This window comes from Dendrobates tinctorius, unplaced genomic scaffold (genome assembly GCF_039654945.1).
Source record: "Dendrobates tinctorius isolate UK_male_01 unplaced genomic scaffold, ASM3965494v1 ptg000120l, whole genome shotgun sequence".
Lineage (NCBI taxonomy): Eukaryota > Metazoa > Chordata > Amphibia > Anura > Dendrobatidae > Dendrobates > Dendrobates tinctorius.
This window is the reverse complement of record NW_027361788.1, coordinates 10,239,030-10,260,302: the sequence shown is the minus strand read 5'-3', so window position 1 is coordinate 10,260,302 and position 21,273 is coordinate 10,239,030. Positions and strand designations below refer to the sequence as shown.

The window sequence follows — 21,273 nt, the reverse complement described above, 5'->3', positions numbered from 1 at the left end:
GTTTTCTTTTCTAAGCATTATTGGTGATTTACATATTTGCTTGATTATACAAAGAAGCAATGCCAACTTCATTAAAAGGCGAACAACTCGGAACTTAGTGCATATTGCTCCAGCGAACCACTGATCAAGATTGGTGCACTAGTCACCAATCTTTATCAGGACGATGGATGTTTCATTGCTATAGACTTAGAGGGAACCAGTCATGTAACAAAAAAAAACAACACACTATTAACCTGTAGAATAATCCCAAATCTGCAGGTTAATGATGTTCCAAAGCTGCTCAGCTACTGGGAAAAAATGAACTTTAATCCTCCCTGCAGCTTCTGGCTTTCAGTTATAGAGGCACAGCTTTAATTACTGCTCAGTGCATAGTGAGCGATGGCTGTAACCACACACCGGCACTGACTGACAGCCGGATCTACAGTGCATCAGTGCAGAGGCGGTCGTCAGTCAGTACCGGTGTGTGATTACAGTCTCCCTCACAATGCACTGAGCAGTTAATAAAGCCACGCCTTCATGACTAAAAGCCAAAAGCTGCCAGGAGGAATAAAGTTAATTTCTTCCTTGCAGCCAAGCAGCTTTAGAACATCATTAACCCACAAATTAACACCATATTTAAAGGATTTTTTTTTTTTTTTTTTTAAATGACTGGTTCCTTCTAAATAGAATACGACAGATTCCAGCGATGTGGCCCTTTACTGGGCTGTTTTGATAAAATCAGTGTTTAATCATGTAGTGATAATTTCCTGCTGATAAATTGTCTTGTGCCTCCTAGTCCAACCACGCCCCCACCACTGATTGGCTGCTTTGAGTACTATGTGCATAGGCAGAAATCTGCCAATCAGAGGTGTGGGGGTGGTTAGACAGAGCTCAACATTCAAGAGCTCTGCAGCAGAGCAAACTGATTCCATCTAAACTGCACTCAGTAAATTGACTCATCACTGGAATCAGGGTCTCTGCTGTCAGATTACATAGCAAAAACCTGCTTATAAATGCTGTTTAAAAGTATGGTAAATCGCTCATGTGAAAAAAATGTGTGCATGCATTGATCTTCTTTTGATACTACTTTCTCCCCCATTCTTAGACTGTAGCTTTTCCCCATATTATAAAAGAAATATCAGACGCATGTGAAATAATAACGACACTGTGCATTACCGATCAGTTTTTATTTCAGGTTAATCATCAAAAAATATATAATTTTTTTTTATTACAGCAAAGCAGAGGAATCAGTTTAGTTTGGAAACACTTCCAGATTCTCTCTAGAAACCCTTTATGAAGGACTATGGGAGAATCTGAACCAGACATGAACTACTTCTTGGCAGTTACATGACATAAAAAAAAACAAAAAACTATCTAATCCTTTGGGAACATGTGAAAGCATGAAATCCCTTACCAGGTTGTCCCTTCGATAAGATTGTGCACCATTATTCTGAAAATTAGGAGACTAGAAGAAACCTTCAGAGTTTGAGTACAGTATTGTCCAAGATAAAATGAAAAATGTTGTTGTGGATCAGGCATGTCGAAATTCTTCTGTTCTCCAGAGGTGTCTGGCAGGAAGGGATTGGCCATGTGGAAATCTTTTCTCTCCCAGACACCTGCTGGCAGGAGAGAGTCAGTACACCCCTATACACAGTAGACCTGGCTCAGAAATTGCCTGGTGTAGGAACACCAATTCATGCAATGCAGGTGGAACGGCGCCCTCTTAGGTATTTTAATGGACAGCACCATTGGTATAATATGTTAGATTCCAGTTTTTAGGCTTGGAATAAAAATTATTATATACACCTTACATAGCTGTTACCAGCTAATCTTACGCCATTGCAGGATCGAAAAACGAGATAACGACGAGTTCCTGTAAATGGAGGAAAGTAAATGTTTAGTGCCAAGACAAGCTCAGGATATTTCTGAGGATTTCCCGATTTGGCAGAGATGTAACATGTGTGCCGCTGAACGGAAATGACAAAAAAAATATTAAGGCCGGTTTGACCCATCGATGGAACATGGACCGTGCTCGGATTAGAAGACCAGACTGCAGGGTCTCCAGGCGCGAGCTACATGCTTCATATACGGCTGTGAGATCGGGAGACCTGGCGGTCGGGCGAAACCTTCCAATCTGACCACGGTCCGTGTTTTGTTTTTTTTTTAAAGAGAACCAGTCAAGCTTCGATGTCCTATCTGCTGGCAGCAATGTGCTTATGTGTCCAGTGGGTGGCGCTGTTCTTCACGGTTCCTTTATAAGGGGAATGCTTTCAATAAATAAGTGTTATAGCGATGTGGGACATTAATCTGCGGAGATCCCTCCTGCTCTACTCCATGCTGTCTGCAAAGAGAAACCCTTAGCTCAAGGAATCACAAAGTCAGAACTTTGAAAATTTGGTGCAGTAATAGGAGGTACAGGAATGATTACATTTCCCTTGGTGAACCACCATAGATGTGTCACTTTCTAGCCCTACAATGAGCCCTAGAGAGGAGCATGTTAATGTAATGTAATTGTACCACCTAGTTCAGTGGCATTAGGACATTATAGATATATAATGTCTAATACATACACCTTGTGTAGCAAGATCTTAAAGAAAAAAAAAATTGTCCAGGATTAGAAAAAGTTCTACTTTTCACCCCAGAGACAGCGCCACTCTTGTCCACAGATTGTGTCAGGTATTGAAGCGTCTCTTGTGAGATAAAACCGATTGAACGATAGAGCTGGAAAGTTCCTTAGAAACAGCAGTCATCTTTCACAACTGAGTAAAGAATTGTAGGTGACAGGATGGGTTTCCTTCAGAATGTTTATTAGAGCAGCGGAGACACTGGGAGCTTCTTAGGAAACATTACAGAAAACAACCATCTGTTCTTCGCTACCTCAAGATTACTGATTCTACATGATAAATTCTGTAATATAGAAAAAAGTTACTCAAACTGTGCAGTGTGTGTGTGCAGATAGAGATACGGGAACATAGAAAAATCCTTCTATAGAGAACCTGTCCGGGCCCCCGACTGTTCCCACCCACTAGTATAGAGGTATACACAGGGACTACTGAGTGAACGTGCCTTGGGGCTTATGAACTCGGCAGGCTTTGACACTGGCAGATTAAAAGATAAACTTCACATTCACTAATGAAGCAGGACTAGTCCAAAATGGCATGTCTTCCCCCTGGACTAGTCTTGCCTTTCCACGTGTGATGGACAGCCTGCATAATGATCCATCTTTCCCAGGACACGTGATTAAAAGATCTAAGGCAGGAAAAGCCCAGGGGAAGAGACGCCCTTGCTGGACTCGGCCAGGGGAAGAGACGCCCTTGCTGGACTCGGCCAGGGGAAGAGACGCCCTTGCTGGATTCGGCCAGGGGAAGAGACGCCCTTGCTGGATTCGGCCAGGGGAAGAGACGCCCTTGCTGGACTCGGCCAGGGGAAGAGACGCCCTTGCTGGACTCGGCCAGGGGAAGAGACGCCCTTGCTGGACTCGGCCAGGGGAAGAGACGCCCTTGCTGGACTCGGCCAGGGGAAGAGACGCCCTTGCTGGACTCGCCCAGGGGAAGAGACGCCCTTGCTGGACTCGCCCAGGGGAAGAGACGCCCTTGCTGGACTCGCCCAGGGGAAGAGACGCCCTTGCTGGACTCGCCCAGGGGAAGAGACGCCCTTGCTGGACTCGCCCAGGGGAAGAGACGCCCTTGCTGCACTAAGCCCAGGGGAAGAGACGCCCTTGCTGCACTAAGCCTAGGGGAAGAGACGCCCTTGCTGAACTCGCCCAGGGGAAGAGACGCCCCTGCTGCACTAAGCCCAGGGGAAGAGATGCCCTTGCTGCACTAAGCCCAGGGGAAGGGACGCCCTTGCTGGACTCGCCCAGGGGAAGAGACGCCCCTGCTGCACTAAGCCCAGGGGAAGAGACGCCCCTGCTGCACTAAGCCCAGGGGAAGAGACACCCTTGCTGCACTAAGCCAAGGGGAAGAGATGCCCTTGCTGGACTCGTCCAGGGGAACAGAAGTTCTGTCTCAGAGAATGTAGTGCTTGGAAGCAGTCAGGGGGCGGACAGATTCCCTTTAACCCAACATCAGTTATGACTATTCCAAGAGTCAAGCACCGACACGCCTATTAATCCAGACTCTTGCACGTCTAGAGTTGGAAGACTGATCGCAAACTTTGTTAAGCTTTACCTGGATTCAGATCTTCCTAAAGGATCTGGAACATCTTTCACCAGATTCCAAATATGAACGGCATACATTATTAAAGGCGTTGTCCGGTGAAAAAAAGTTATTGCCCATTGACAGGATAGATGACAACTTACTGAATGGGTGGCAACCCCGAGGACAAGCACCAATTGGAAGGACGGGGAATATTTTTCCCAGTGACAAAATGGAACGACCGACTGCCTATTAATTTTCTATGGGGCTGTGGCAGGAAAAAGCCGTGCGCTGTGCTCCACGGCCCTATAACTATGAAGGGGGGGGGAGTCGAACATGTGCACTGCAGCTCCATACAAAATTCCTTTAATGTCAGCATGTCCCGGCGGTCAGATCTCCACCGATCAACCTATGGACAGTTGATAACTTGTTTTCAATAAATAACCCCTTTAAATAGATCTCATATCTCCAGGGACTGTTGTACTTACTTTGAAAAGCCTTCTTAATATGGTTGTATAAGACAGTATGAAAATTTCTCCCTAATGCCAAAATCAAAAAGCTGTGTTTTGTTTCCATGAATACATTCACTCTGATATGGATTTTCAAAGTATGTCCAACTGCCTCATCCGGTCTGAAATCCAGATATTGTGAAATCTGGTGGAATGATCAAGTAATGTCAGATTAAATGAGTTTCACCATGTGTACATATGTCCAGACATACACACTCTACACTTCCACCTATGGTACAAGATTTACAAGGCATTTGTATAGGACCAGACTGGGCTTTTGACCAATGAGTATTTACTGGCCCTCGACATGTACAATAAAGAAAACCCTGTGATAGTTCTTCCGTAGAAGTGCTCGGATTCACACCTCCCGGCGGGCATGTAGTCATATAGTAATCTTTATACACAGATTGTGCCTCAGTGATGTCAATAATTAACATTAAACTGCATTCTGACTATATCAATTTACAGATGGCTACTAAGTAATCTAGAGTCCTGCCATCTTTTATGTCAAAGACTAGAGAAGCAACCGATAAAAAAAAAACAAAAAACATCTCGTTCACATTCTACTTTCGGTAATATTTAGGAGGAAGAATGGTCAACCACTTCTCATTGTAGCCGAGCGTAGGTGCGCTTTACTTTACTCCCAACAGGCAGTAAAGCGAGACTTTCCTGTAATTGCCGCTAATCCCTATAGATACTCTGATAATAAAGTGATCACAATCATGAAGTTGTGGATCTGCAATCTAAAATACTTGAAAACATGGTCCCTTTTTTTTTTTGCATTTAGAAACCCCCTCTGCCCCCACCAAAGAAAAATAAATAAAAATCCAAGCAAAATAAATGTTATTTCTGTATTAAGTTTAAAAGGATGTAATATTAGAAATGGGGACGGGATGTCATGAAGCAAAAACAAAACCCCAACCCAATGCACCGCAGGCCTCTCATACCCAGAAAGGGTCCGCTAACGCCTCTCTGTACAGCTATGATACAAGACGCGGGGCTCTGCTGCCCTCTGCTGGCAGGCAGATGTCACATCCTTTCTGAAAGCAGTCGGCCGTCATTACTTGCGATCGTCGATGGTTTTAATGAACTCCACAGCAGCCGTGAACTGCATCCACCAGTACGACTCTTCTCCGGTTAGACGGTTTGAGTAGAAGTTGTTGATGTACTGTACAGTGGACAGGAGGCAGGGCGGGTTAGCCTGAAAAAGGGAACATAGGTAAAGTGTTATCTGCACATAAAAGCATCCATAGAAAGCCCCTCACGTGGGGCGACGTGGTTCCTCGTCATCGCTGCCCCTACTGCATCGCAGTCCCATTAGCTTGATGCCAAATCTAAAAGTGTAAGGGATAGGGAATCAATATAATACCAAGAAAACACCTTTAACACCAGTTTACCCCTACCTGACCGGGCAAAATTTTACAATTCTGACCAGCGTCAGTTTATGTGGAAATAACGCTAATATCATAGATTCTTAGAATGTTTTTTATGACACATTGTACTTCACGTTAGTGTTATATTTTAGTTGCAATAATGTGCGCTTATTCATGAAAATATCTAATATTTGAAGAAAACATTTTGGAAAATTTTGCCAGTTTCAAATTTAGAATTTTTATGCCCTTAAAACCAGAGAGTTATGTCACACCAAATAGTTAATAAATAACCTTTCCCACATGTCTACTTTTACATCAGTATCATCAGTAACATTTTTTTTTTTTTGTTAGGAAGTTAAACAAGTTAAAAGTTAATGAGCAGTTTCACATTTTTCCAACAAATTTTACAAAATCTATTTTTTTTTTTTGGATCATCACGTTTGAAGTGACTTTGAGGGGACTATATGACCAAAAAAAAAAAAAAAGTGACACCATTCCTCAAACTGCACAGCTCCCAACCAAATTCAAGAAGTTTGTTAAACCTTCAGGTGCTTCACAGGAATTAGAGCAATGCGGAAGGAAAAAAATGAAAATGTTAATTTTTAACCACAAGCAAATGTTGCTTTAGCCCCAAATTTTTAATTTTTACAAGGGTAACGGAAGAAAATGGATCACAAAATGTGTTGTGAGTTTTCTGAGCCGATACACCATATGTGGGGGAAAACTACTGCTTGGATGCTCAGCAGAGCTCGGTAGGGAAGGAACAGTGTTTAACTTTTAGATCACAAAATTGGCTGGAATAGAATGCGGATGCCATGCGGCGTTTGGAGAGCCCAAGATGTGTTTAAACAGTGGAAACGCCCAACAAATGACCCCATTCTGGAGACTACACCTCTTGAGGAATTCATCCAGGGATGTAGTGAGCATTTTAAAGGGAATCTGTTACTAGGATCAACCTTCCTAAGCTATCTATACTGGCATGTAGCTAATAGAAAGATCATTAAAATGACCCTTTGAAATCTGCAATCCGATGTTTTATTCCAGAGAAATTCATGGTTTTTTTTTATATGTAAATGTTTTTTATTTTCTGATGTTTTTTTCTTTAAATATGTTTTGATAATTTCTCTCCCAGTCTTCCAAATGCTGTTATTGCTGGAGCTTGGCTACCATTTAAACCGAGCCCGGTGGCAATTGTGTATTGACATTTCCTGTGCCCGCATGATCACCATGATGTACTGGTTCATCCATTTGCGGGAAAGGGGCTGTCTTGTCTAAATGGGTGAAATTGTAATGTCTTTGTAAAAGCACTTTGCAATGCAATTTACCACTAACTAAAAGTATAGATTTATTATCATATGTTGTTATTATAACAGAGGGTTTTTTTTATTCTATAGCTTACTGCTCATTAAGTACCAACCACCTCTATCATCAGTGGTCAATCTCCTAGGCAAGGAGTGCAGAGTTTACAAGCTCTTTGATATAGATCTTGCAAGCGACGATCTGAGACAGCCTCAGCTACTCGGAAGGGTCACAGCCAAAGTGGTCTCTGCTTGCAGCATGGGAGAGGGCACAATTTGGATCCCTCATTAAGGGAAATACAAGAATCGGCGCATTGTAGGGGATGTGGAGGGCTGTAAAAATAGTGAAATTCATGTAGTATGTATTGTGTCAATGCAAAGTAAAGTGGTACAAGCAAAGCAGCCCTCTAGATCCTCACCTTAATGAGGACGAACACCAGAACAGGGACAAAATCATCCGCTCCGGGGACGGAGTACTCGTTGGCGAGACTGAGAAGGTTCATGATGGTAGAGCACATGCGCATGATACACTGCACCTTATCGCTGGGGGTCTTGTATGCACTAATAGTGCGGATCTCAGCCTGTGCCGAGGGCCAAGGAGCCTCCCTCAAGTAAACCTAAGGAAAACAGGAATTATTAATCAGAACCTGTGAAGGAAGCAGCCATACACTATATCAGCCACCCCTTATGCTAAACTACACACCTCCCCTTATGCTATGCTGAACAACATATCTCCCGCTTCCCATGACACTAACCCCCATACGCTATACAACACACCTCCCATGACACTAACCCCACCATATGTTATACAATACACTTACCATCCCGACAGTAAACCCCCCATACGCTATACCGCACACCTCCCCTCCTGCGATACTAAACCCCCAATACGTTATACAATGTACCTCCTGTCCCGTAACACTAAAGCCCCCATATCCTATACAACACACCTCTCATCCCGTGACACTAAACCCCCATAAGCTGTATAACATACTTCCTGTCCTGCAATACTAAATCCCCCAATACACTATACAACACACCTCCCTCCCGTGACCAATATGACTGCACTTTACACATGATCTGGGAACTGACCTCCGGGATCTGCAGCGCTCTGTGATTGGCGGTCACCACTTTGGCCAGTCTTTGGATGTGCTCGTAAAGGACCCTGTTTGGGGGGGGAAAGGCAATGAATGAATGGAGAACAAGTCCTAGTAAATCAGAGCCGGACCAGACAGCTTGCTCCACATCTTACCAGTCTTGGTTAATCTTCCCTTTTGAGTGAACTAACTATAATAAAACCTCTAAATCAGCGCTGTGCAGTCAGTCTATGATATAAGGGGGTCTCGGTCAATTAAGCATTTTTAAAAACTGCTCAGAAGGGTGGAAAATCACATGTCATCTTACATAATTCCTCTTCAGAAGACTTCCCAGGTTTCCTGCTGGACTGACATGTGACCGCTGAAGCCAAGCCATTCACTGGTTGTAGTGGTAAGGTAACTTGTGAGTTACTGCTGTGTACAGTGATTGGCTGCAGAGGTCACATCTGTACAAACACAATTGGAATATTAGAGACCAGTAGGAAAACCTGTGAAAATTTGGACGGAACAGGAGTAGTGGGGTGGGGAATGGGTAAAGTATAACTTACAATACCTTTGGTAAGCACCAGGGGGAGCCATAACTAGTCTAACAGCAATATAATTTTTTTTATTTCTATATCGCCAACATATTCCGCAGCACTTTACAATTTTTAAATGATTAAAATTGCTTTTTTTCTATGTTTCATTTTATTATTTTGCAAGATTCAATAGCAAGAAGTAAACTAATTGTGGGCCAACTCCTTAAAGGGACTGTCAGCAGATTATGGCTATATAATTTGACAGCAGAATAACATAGGTGCAAAGACTCAAATTCTAGGGATGTGTCACTTGTTCAGCAGTTTGCTGTAGTTTCAATACAATAGTGTTTTATCAGCAGAAGATTATCACTGCAGGACTAGGACTCATGTGCAAGGCAGTCAGTCTGTGTAACCCTGCCCCCACCACTGATTGGCAGGAAGCTGCCAATCAGTGGTGTGGGTGGGGTTATACACAGATCAGCATTTGAGCAATGCTACATCTACAACAGACAAAAAAAAAAAAACAAGAATTTTATCAAAACTACACTAAGCAGACCAGTAAAGGATACCTTGCTGGAATCAGGGTCTCAGCCACTACATCATAGTGTTCTTAGATTATATAGCAAAAATCTATTCCCTTTAAATGAAATGTTCTGCAATTTTCGTATATGCTTTTGAGGTATAGTAGAACGTTGCAGAACTGTATGATGATTATTTTGCTAGATCTGGAAAATCCCTTTCAGAAGTAACTCTGGTTTTTAAAGGTGTTTTCCCCCCTAACTCTGTCCCTATGCCGCTGATCTGAAGGGAACCCTGCTCAGAACTAGCAGCCCCTCTGCAGGAGCAGTCCCACCCATACATCTCACGGACAATAGTATGAATGTCGGCCATGTAAGGCTACATTTCCTTAGGACTGCAAGGTAATGTGCAGCTGCTTGAGGCTTCTTGGTCCTCACAGTCGATTGATGGGGCAACAGAGGCAGGACCAGTGGATCATCGTCTTCCAAGACTAGAACTGGCTTTTCGGATTACTCCCATCAGCTCGAACAAAAATCTTAAATATATTGGAATATTGCTGTGTATACCCTCAGTATAATGCCCTAAAACCAAAGGTACACCCCAAGAGTCTTCTGCCCCTCTTGCTGTCACTCACTTCTCCCATCTGCCTCCTTTTCCCTCCAACTCACTGGTCACGTAGGATGTCGGCATCCTGGTTGGGGTAGAAGGCTAGCTTGAAGATGCGATTCATCACGCTCCTCTCAATGGCAATTTGCGCATCTTGTAGCTGCTCCTCGCTGGCGTTTTGCCAAATCACATCTTGGGCCATAGCGCCGTACAGAGACTGTAAGAACTCCTCCACTTGTGCAGTTTTATCATCAGCGGCTGTTAGTTTCTGGAAGTCTACAAACAGAGAATAGAAGAACACAAAGTACACCCCTTGCAGCAGTACTCATACCTAGGGTTTCTCAGCTTCTGTATGCCAGTGCTGCAGGTGGAGTGAGGACCGGTGTCTGGATGGGCCAGGCGGCACGTGGATACAACAGAAAAGGAAACCGCTCCGGCATCCAGGCAAGTCAAATTAATGCAACTCAGATCTCATAAAATCCAGACACCCAGGTCCATGGTAATAGCAGCCGGAGCGGTCTCCTTTTCCAACACATCAGCAGCTCCCAATTGCATTGTATGGGCTCCAGAAGTGGCAGCAAGGGCCGGGTTGTGCGGCTGGAAAGTCAGTCATTGACAGCAGCATTTTAGGGGTTAGTGTAGTAAAAGTATAAATTGATGTATATGTAATAAAAACAAATGTACATCCATCACCAAACCACTTCAATAGATGAATTAAATAGTGTGGACAAATGCAAATAAATGCAGATGTGGCCACTAGTGATGGCCGCCGGTCACTTATGGGGTCTTGTAGGTGAAGAAATGTTTACCCTCCGACCCAAAACACAAAAATGACTTTTTGTGAGATAAATGTGCGAACAGAAACAATTACCTTGAATGAACTCCTGGATCTTCTTCTCTTTGCTCTCTAACAAGAGCCGGACGCAGACTGTGGTGAAGTAGCGGGTGGAGACCTCCTTGTCGCGCAGAACTCTCTGCAGTAGTCGTTCCAGGTGAGCCTGTGTGCTTTGTAGCCCCTGCCGACATCTTGTTAGATATGCAATGTATGAGGCTCTTTTCCTACAACGAGCAGCGGATCAATAACAATTCAGTGCAAAGCAAGTGTGAATAAGTATTCAGACAGATTTGACCCGACAGCCCCCTACTCTGGACCTTGTGATCAGCGGGAGCAGACCCCACTCTAGTAGACCTGTCCATGTGATACAAGTATTACTTCTTACACCCTCTGATAACAAATAAGTTCTGATTGCTGCAGTTAACCATTTACATGCGGCTGTTAATCTCTAAATCTCTTAAAACTGAACAGATGCCAGGTGAATTCAACTCCCATCGAATCCCCCAACACATGATCAGGGGCCACTGATAATTAACCATGGCAGTCGGGGGCCTTCTTGCTGCCATCTTGGCACTACTCTCTAAAAAAATACACTTAAAAGAAATCATGTAAATGGAACAATTTAAAAAAATTTAAAAAAAAAAAGTTATGGTTCTTGGAGGAAAAAGTGAAAGAACAAAAACGAAAAATCGCCCGGTCCTTAGGATTAAAGAAGAGGTTGCGGATTTAATTACCTGTGTGTAGTTAGTAAAAGAACAATCTGAGCCAAGACCCCAGGTACCTGTGGACAGGTGGGAGAGCACATTGCTATTTATCAGCACCACGCCATCCTGCTAAGCATGGACATGGATCCTCAGTCTGGATCGCAATGTGGCTTTCTTCAGCTAGAGGCGACTGCTCCAAAACAGACAACCTGCAAACCCCCTTCTACCACCACCTCTTATTGCAAGTCCACACAGGAAACTAGACATGCCAAATGTGCGGAGAAAGCGGAGAGGTGTGGAGGATTCTGCTGTCACAGATTTTACTTTACTCTTAGCAATTGTATTGAAAATCTCTCACACATTAAGATGCTGTGTATTTAATCTCCGCGCCATTTGTCAATTTTTTTGTCCACTTTGCTGGTACTATAAACCCCCCCAGAAAACATGCTGGGGGGTTTCCATTCTGACCTGCTCAGTGGAAGCATACTTTAACAGTTATATTAAAGGGGGTAACCGGCTCTGCTCACTTCCTCATGTGGAGGTTATCGGGGCCAATGACATATCTACAGACATCTGGCTCCTGTGCACATGTGGAAGGTGTCACCCCCTCCTGTACTGATTGTTAGCTGGGTAGATCTCTCCAAGTGTGATGGCACCAACCACGCTAAACTCCGATTTTTAAGTGATCGAAATCGGATTACCACTTTAACAGCCAACTTTTCTAAATGCCCGAGCCCTTCCATACCTGTAATCCTCCGCTATGGATGCAAGGATCTTGCTGCAGGTCCGGTTGTCAAATCGGCTCACACAGCGCATGGTCTCCTGAATCTGGGCCATGAGGTTCTTGTCCTGTAGATTAATGGCTTCTGCAAGCTGAACTTTCAGAAAGCACACAATCTCATTGTCTGTGGAACAACAAAAAAAAAAAATATTATATATATATATATATATATATATATATATATATATATATATATATATATATATATATATATATATATGACCACTGCAAAATTTTAAGTTTGAATGATTTTTCTCCTTCTAGGTATATTTTTGAGTAAAATGTAAATTGCTCTTTTATTCTATGAACTACTGACAATATGTCTTCGAATTTCCAAGCACTAAATTTTGCATTTATTTTCAGAAAATGAGAAATGGTGAAAAGAACAAAAAAATGCAGTGCTTGCAGACCTCAAATAATGCTAAGAAAACAAGTTCATAATCATTTAGAAACAACAATACTAATGTTTTAACTCAGGAAGAGATCAGAAATCAATATTTTGTGGAATAACCATGATTTTTAATCACAGCTTTCATTCGTCTTGGCATGCTTTCCATCAGTCTTTCACACTGCTTTTGGGTGACCTTATGCCACTCCTGGTACAAACATTTAAGCAGTTCTTTGTTTGCTGGCTGGTGAATATCCATCTTTCTCTTAGATTACATTCCAGAGGTTTTCAATGGGGTTCAGGTCTGGAGATTGGGCTGGCCATGACAGGGATTTGATGTGGTGGTCCTTCATCCACACATTGATTGACCTAGCTGTGCGGCATGGCGCACTGTCCTGCTGGAAAAAACAGTCCTCAGAGTTGGGGGAACATTGCCTGAGCAGAAGGAATCAACTGTTTTTCCAGGATAACCTTGTATGCGGCTTGACTCATACGTCCTTCGCAAAGATTAACCTGCCCAATTCCAGCCTTGCTGAAGCATCCCCAGATCATCACCATCTTCAACCAAATTTCACAGTGGGTGCAAGACACTGTGGCTTGTACGCCTCTCCAGGTCTCCGATTAACCATTAGACGACCAGGTGTTGGGCAAGGCTGAAAATTAGACTCATCAGAGAAGATTAGCTTACTCCAGTCCTCTATGGTCCAATCCTTATGGTCTTTGGCAAACTTCAGCCTGGCTCTCCTTTGCTTCTCATTGATGTAAGGCTTTTTTCTACCTTTACATGACTTGAGCCCTGCCTCTAGGAGCCTGTTAGGGACTGTTCTTGCCATGCACTTCACCCCAGCTGCCATTTGCCATTCCTTTTATAGGTCACTTGATGTCATCCTGCGGTTGTTGAGTGACATTCGAATAAGATGACGGTCATCCCGGTCAGTGGAGAGTCGTTTTCACTCTCTGCCGGTCAGTAGCTTTGTTGTCCCGAATGTCTGCTGCTTGACCTTGTTGTAATGGACTGCCGTCTTAGAAATTTTAAAGGGAATCTGTTATCTCATTTTTCACATATAAGCTGCAGCCACCAGCATTAGGGGCTTATCTACAGCATTCTATAATGCTGTAGATAATCCTCCGATGTAATCTGAAAGATAAGAAAAACAAGTTAGACTATACTCACCTGGGGGGGGGGGCCCGATGACGTCCTCTTCCTTGCTTCTGTCGCGGCTCCTACGCAGGCGTACTGATTTGCCCTGTTGAGGGCAGAGTAAAGTACTGCAGTGCGCAGGCGCCGGGCCTCTCTGACCTTTCCCGCCACCTGCGCACTGCAGTACTTTGCTTCTGCCCTCAGCAGGGCAGAGAATTACACATGCGCAGGAGCCGCGACAGAAGCAAGGAACAGGACGTCATCGCATGAAGATGAGAGGTGCCGGACTCGGACCTGCAACACTCATCGGTACCGGACCGCCCCTGGGTGAATAGAATCTAACTTGTTTTTCTTATCTTTAAGGTTACATTGGGGGCTTATCTACAGCATTACAGAATGCTGTAGATAAGCCCCTAATGGCGGTGGCCGCAGCTTATATGCGAAAAATGAGGTGACAGATTCCCTTTAAGGATGGAGGCAACATGACGCTCACAGTATCCCTCTGCTAGTAATGCTAGAATTGAGTCCTTTTTCTCACTCAAGACATTTCTGTTCTACGCCTTTGGCTTTGGTTAAAAGTTATTTTTTCATTCCTATTACTTTTGGAATATTACTAGCACTTGTTTTGCCATCCAGCTTGTCCTATTGCAAGAGGATTGTGAACACCACATCAGGGTTCTTCATACTTTCCTTCGTTAAATAAGATTTGGTTCAGGTGATCACCTAATCAGAAGCACATTAAGGCTGTGTGCTCACGTAGCGTTTTTTTAAGCGTTTCCGCAGCGTTTTTAAACGAGCAATTCTGCCGCGGAAACGCTTAAAAAAAGCATTCCATGCATTTTTAATACAAAACGCACATGTTGTGCCAATGGTGCGTTTTTTACCGCTGCGGAAAAAACGCAGCATGTTCATTAATACACATGACAAACGCTTAAAAAAGCGTGTCAAAAACCGCATGCGTTTTCCCGGGAGCAGGGTGTGCGATTCTGCTCAGGTTTATTCTGCATGAGAATCGCTACGTGGGCACATTGCCTAAGTAGAAAGAGGTGTACTCTGGTTGAAATTCAACTGACACTGGAATGGAATGACTGTCAGACATGTAGAGAAGCTGATTTTTATAAGGGTATCTGTGCACACGATGAGGATTCTGCTGCGGATTTTTCCGCACGGATTTTGCTAAATCCACAGGTAAAATGACCTGCATTTTACCTGCGGATTTAGTGCAGTTTTTGTGTGGATTTCCCCTGCGTTTTTACACATGTGGATTCCTATAATGGAAGAGGTGTAAAAACGCAATGGAATACGCACAAAGAATTGACATGCTGTGGATTCAAAACCACAGTAAATCTGCGCGGAAAAATCCGCAGCATGTGTACAGCCTTTTTCATGTTACATTGGTTAAAATGGTACTGTACCCCACAGCAGAATCAGCAACGTGTGTACATACCCTACATCCGGACCATGATGCACACAGCAGTTGCATGACTCCTGACCTGAAACTCTCGAGTTTGGGTCAGGAGACCGGAGGCCAGTGCATGTATCATTGTCCAGAAAAGGACTGCAAAACACAGTGTGAATCCTGCTTTATGGACAAAGTTTATAAAAATAAACAATGATGTCTGTCAGGACATGCTGGAAGTTGTAGTTTCACAACAGTTAGAGGATAGCAGGTTGGAGACTAGTGCTTTTATATATTTCTAATCACATAATATTTTGGGCACTGTTAAAATGCAATGTTAGTTGTAGGGGTAGTTATAAACATGTAAAGGTGTACCATCCGGGTCAGTATGATCGGGCAGGCCATTCCGCGTAGAGTGGGAAAGCATCGGGAATGCTACAGAGTCCGCAGAGCACAACGCTAATCGCAGCTTCTTTTTTGCATCCCTAGAGAAACAGAAATAGGATGTTTGAACCATTATACACTAATTATGTGAATACACCCCTCTTCACTACTATTCAAGACCAATTAAAGGGTTGTTCACCACACTTAAAAGTAACTTACAGATCGGTTTTGTGTATGACCCCTGGGACCCCACCGATCCAGAGAATACCACTCCACTCATTTTCTCTGTCACTGCTAAAGCTAGCAAAGAGCTGTACTCCATCTCTGGCAGTCCCACACAAAATAAATGGTGCATGTGCAGCCATCACTTCATGGGGACGAGGATGAGTGAGAACTAGTGATGATCGAGCTTGCTCGGATAAGGTGTTATCCGAGCATGCTCGTGTGCTAATACAGTGTCTACGGCGTGCTCGAATAATATGTTTGCGTTCCAGTGGCTGCACATTTGGTTGCTGTTCAACAGCTGCAACACATGCAGGGATTGCCTAACAAACGACATCCCTGCTTGTGTTGTGGCTGTCGAATAGCTGGGAGACCTGCGGCCGTGGGGACTCAAACATAGTATTCGAGACAGGCCGAAGTCACTCTGTTAGCGCCTGAACATCCTCAGATAACACATTATCCCAGCACGTTCGCGTGATAACCCTTAAATTGAATATGGAGACAACGAATTGAAGAGAAGGGTAATCACTTATTACCTGGAGTATTGCACCTACCTATACGAGAAGGAGGAGTCTGGAGGATGAGCTGTCTGGCTGGCAGAGTCCGGAAGATCGTCAGACGTCATATTATGCAAGGCTTCATCTCTAGGTGACTCATGAAGACTTTCTCCATCACCAACCACATCTGCAGACATTAAAACTACAGATTAGAGAATGGCAGATCAGTCTCCTTTGAAACAGTTAAGATACTGTGACAGCACAGCATTTTCTTTGAGCTAATTGTCTATTTTCAGCAAGCCATAAAGAATATTCCTAAGTGTTGACTTTTGAATGTGTGTTTCTTTCAGGTTGGTCAAGAAAACAGATTTTCTTTCGTGTAAGCTTGTAATATTGACTTGTAAGTTGACAATTTGTTGCAACATTGTACTTTTATCCTGGATGACTAGTGATACAAAGTGTGGAGACACAGAATTGTATCTTAATTAACCAGACAATAGACTTATCTATATGTTGACTAATAGACTTATCTATATGTTGACTTTTGAATGTATGCGTTTCTTTCTGGTTGGTCAAGAAAATAGACTTTTGCTTGTGTAAGGGTACCGTTACACCTAGCGATGCACCAGCGATCCCGACTAGCGATATGACGCGGTCAGGATCGCTGGTACATCGCTAGGTGGTCTCTAGTGAGCTGCCACACAGGCAGATCTCACCAGCGACATCGCTGGGGACGGGGGTCGCTACTTAACTGTCAGACGCGGCGATCCTGCGTCCTCCCCTCCTCGTCCACGCGTCGCTCGTCTCCACAGCAGGAAGCGCAGCAGGAAGTGGCCGATGAGGAATGGTCCAGGAGCTTCTCGCGCGATCAGCGATAACCAGCGGGGGAGTGGTCGGAGGTAAGTATCACACGTAGCGATATCGCTAGCAATATCGCTGCAACGTCACAAAATCGGTGACTATACAGCGATATTGCTAGCGATATCGCAGTGTGTAACGGGGGCTTTAGCCTGTAATCCTGACTTATAAGTTGGCATTTGATGTAAAATATTGTACTCTTATCCTTTATGATTAGTGATGTTTACTGATATGCCCATTATCCATTGTGTAGGCCAGATAGGTTTGTTGACTTTCAAAACAGAGGAGGAAAATCTATGCAAATAGATTACATAATCAAACAATACAACTTGGTGGTCACCATTCTTCCCCTTATCTGTGATGCTGAATTGAAGGACACTTGTTAAACATAAAATGAGGTGATATGTTTCTGAGAGAGAGAGATTCAGCCAAGACATCCAGAGACAGGACAGCAGCCAATACATCATGGCTCCATCATGAGGGACACAGATTTATTATTCTACAGGATGCCAGCTTAGGTGACCTCGGCCCCAGCTGGAAGCATACAGATCTACTCCATTGACCATCGTGAATCCATGGATACGTTTGAAGAAAGCAAGGATTGGGACCTGCTGGTCGACTATGGAGATGGCGATGTTCAGAGAAGCCAGATTGTGACTCTCAGGTCAACTAGCATTGTACCTCAATGGACTGTCATCTTCCTACACTTGTCATTACCTCCTCTCTGTGTGCGTGCCAGAGGTGAGGTAGTCAACCCTGAAGCTCAACAATAATACCTGCCATTATCCTGGCAATTCAACGGAAGGGTGAGACTCTAATGTGCACCATCTTGGGGGTATTTTGCTGGGACTGTTCTATGTGTTATCTGCCTGTTTTTTGGTTCAATAAAGCATTGCAACTGTTTTACCCTCACTCAGTGTTGTCCGAGTAGCGCTATGCTCATGTTAAAAGGAGAGTGGGTTTTCGGCGTGACAATCCCTGGTCCATGCGGTTCCTGTTAGGAGACCAAGGCACCTGCCAACCTGCCGTGTCTCCACACAAGGTCATGGAACAATGATGTTTGCTGATATGTTGATTACACATTGTCCAGGCCAGCCAGTTTGTTGACTTGTAAAATAGGAAGAGGAAAATCTATGCAAATAGATTACCGTATATACTCGCGTATAAGCCGAGATTTTCAGCCCATTTTTTGGGCTGAAAGTCCCGCTCTCGGCTTATACGCGAGTCATATCTGGGGGTCGGCGGGGGAGGGGGAACGGGGAGTCAGATCATACTGACCCCCCCGATGCGGTCTCTGCAGCCCCCCTGCTTGTCCCATGGGCCTGCCTGACTCCTGACCTGAAACTCTCGAGTTTGGGTCAGGAGACCGGAGGCCAGTGCATGCATCATTGTCCAGAAAAGGACTGCAAAACACAGTGTGAATCCTGCTTTATGGACAAAGTTTATAAAAATAAACAATGATGTCTGTCAGGAAATGCTGGAAATTGTAGTTTCACAACAGTTAGATGATAACAGGTTGGAGACTAGTGCTTTTATATATTTCTAATCACATATTTTGGGCACTGTTAAAATGCAATGTTAGTTGTAGGGGTAGTTATAAATATGTAAAGGTGTACCGCATATTCATGTCTTTAATGAGCGGTATCACATGGCCACTGAAGGCAGACGCCGAAGAACGGGGCTGCAGAGACCGCGCCAGGAGGGGGTATGTAAGTATATGCGATATTCACCTGTCCCCGTTCCCACGCTGCTCCCCGCTGTCTGCAGCGTCCTCTGTCAGTGATGTTCAGGTCAGAAGGCGCGGTGACGTGGTTAGTGTGCGGTGACGTGGTTCGTGCTCGCAGCGCCCTCTGCTGGCTGAATGTCACTGACAGAGGACGCTGCATACAGCGGCGAGCAGCGTAGGAACAGGGGACAGGTGAATATCTCAGGTGCCGTGTCCTGAGCCAGCAGCGACACCGGCACCTGGCCCCAGCGACGGAGGGGTATGTCATTTTTTTTTATTTATTTGCAGAAGCAGCAGCTTCAGCATATGGGGATTATTCTATGGGGCATCTTATGGGGGTATAATGTATGGAGCATCTTATGGGGGCATATTCTATGGAGCCTCTTATGGGGGCCTATTCTATGGAGCATCTTATGTGGGCATATTCTATGGCGCATCTTATGGGGGCATATTCTATGGAGCATCTTATGGGGGAATATTCTATGGAGCATCTTATGGAGGCATATTCTAAGGGGCACCTTATGGGGCAGCATATGGGACCTATTCTATGAAGCATCTTATGTGGCAAATTCTATGGAACATCTTATGGGGCAGCATAGTCTATAGAGCATCTTATGGGGCCATAACCTTTATGGAGCAGCATATGGGGCATATTATTCTATGGAGCATCTTATGAGGCCATTATTAACCGTTGTGCAGCATTATATAGGGTGTATTTTGTATGGAGCTTCTTATGGGGTCATCATGAACTGTATGGAGCATTATATGGGGCTCCTGATTGATATGGATATTCAAAAACAGTTAACCTACTGATGTCTCAATTAATTTTACTTTTATTTTTGAAATTTACCAGTAGCTGCTGCATTTTCCACCCTAGGCTTATACGCGTCGAGAAGTCTTCCCAGTTTTTTGTGGCAAAATTAGGGGGGTCGCCTTATACTCGGGTCGGCTTATACACGAGTATGTACGGTACATAATCTAACAATGCGAGATGGTCTTATCACCATTCTTCCTCTTTACCCGTGAATATTGGAAGTAGGACAGTTGTGAACTATAAAAAGAGGTTATATGCCTCTGTAACATGAGGCAGAGATTCAACCAGAACATCCAGACATCAAACAGAACCAGAGACTCCCTACAGGACAGCAGCCAAGACATCATGGCGCCATCACGAGGGACACAGACTGGTCATTCTACAAGATACCAGCTTTGCGGACCACCTCCCTGGCGGGAAGAATATAGATCTGTTCCATTGACCATCACAAATCCATGGTTATGTTTGTCTGGGCCAGTAATGGGACCCACCACTTGCCTAGCTCCATGGAGATGTTCGGAGAAGCCAGGTCGTGACCCTCTGGGTCAACTGGCCTTGTATCTCAACTGACTGTCAGCTTCCTAAGCTTGTTGTTACCTATTCTCTGCGTGTGCCACAGGTGGGGTAGTCGGCCCTGGAAGCTCTGAAGTCACGACTGCTCTTATCCCGGGGCAAGTCAGCGGAAGGGCGAGACTCTGTAATGTGCACCACCTTGGGTATTTTTCTGGAACTGTTCTATGTGTTATCTGCCTACTTTGTGGTTCAATAAAGGATTATCACACTGTTTCACCCTCCCGCTGTGTTGTCTGAGTAGTATTATGCCCCACATTAAAAGGAGAGCGGGTGTTTGGTGGGGTGATACCTGGTCCATGCGGTTTCAGCTAGCGGACCAGGGCACCCACCGAACCCCCCCCCTCCCCCGTGTCTCCACAGATCAGTTTCAGCAGATTTTTAACTGCAGATTTATGAGTGAAAAATCCGATGTCTAATGCAGAGAAAGTATTGACTGCCAGGGGTAACCAAGTTGTGCTTTGTTACCTCTGTCAGTTTCACAGAAAGGGATTTCAATGCTGATTGTAATATATAATGTAATAAATAATAGACTAGCTGAAAAGCCCGGCACTGCCCGGGCACAGTAACTAACTACGGTTAGTTATAACAAATTATAATGAAAAAAAAAAAAAAAAAATTATATATATATATATATATATATATATATATATATATATATATATATATATACACACACATATATATATATATATATATACACACATATATATACACACACACATACATACAGTTAGGTCCATATATATTTGGACAGAGACAACATTTTTCCAATTTTGGTTCTGGACATTACCACAATGAATTTTAAACAAAACAATTCAGATGCAGTTGAAGTTCAGACTTTCAGCTTTCATTTGAGGGTATCCACATTAAAATTGGATGAAGGGTTTAGGAGTTTCAGCTCCTTAACATGTGCCAC

General features: G+C 43.9%; 1 protein-coding gene across 9 annotated transcripts in view; it reads right to left on the bottom strand.

Annotated features, from left to right (window-relative positions):
• Nucleotides 1-2,129: 2,129 nt before the first annotated feature.
• Nucleotides 2,130-21,273, bottom strand: part of GAPVD1 (GTPase activating protein and VPS9 domains 1) — a 101,527-nt gene continuing 82,383 nt past the window's right edge. For 8 of the 9 annotated variants that reach the window (XM_073590738.1, XM_073590740.1, XM_073590745.1 and 5 more), the window contains 8 exons: nucleotides 16,444-16,573; nucleotides 15,659-15,768; nucleotides 12,320-12,479; nucleotides 10,907-11,094; nucleotides 10,098-10,311; nucleotides 8,388-8,460; nucleotides 7,715-7,912; nucleotides 2,130-5,825 (listed from right to left, as the gene is read on the bottom strand). In XM_073590738.1, the coding sequence (XP_073446839.1) occupies nucleotides 5,685-5,825; nucleotides 7,715-7,912; nucleotides 8,388-8,460; nucleotides 10,098-10,311; nucleotides 10,907-11,094; nucleotides 12,320-12,479; nucleotides 15,659-15,768; nucleotides 16,444-16,573 (1,214 nt within the window). In that variant the 3' untranslated portion in view covers nucleotides 2,130-5,684. Of the gene's footprint in view, nucleotides 5,826-7,714; nucleotides 7,913-8,387; nucleotides 8,461-10,063; nucleotides 10,312-10,906; nucleotides 11,095-12,319; nucleotides 12,480-15,658; nucleotides 15,769-16,443; nucleotides 16,574-21,273 lie in introns of those variants that run through there. The other variant, XR_012235000.1, reaches the window with a different exon arrangement.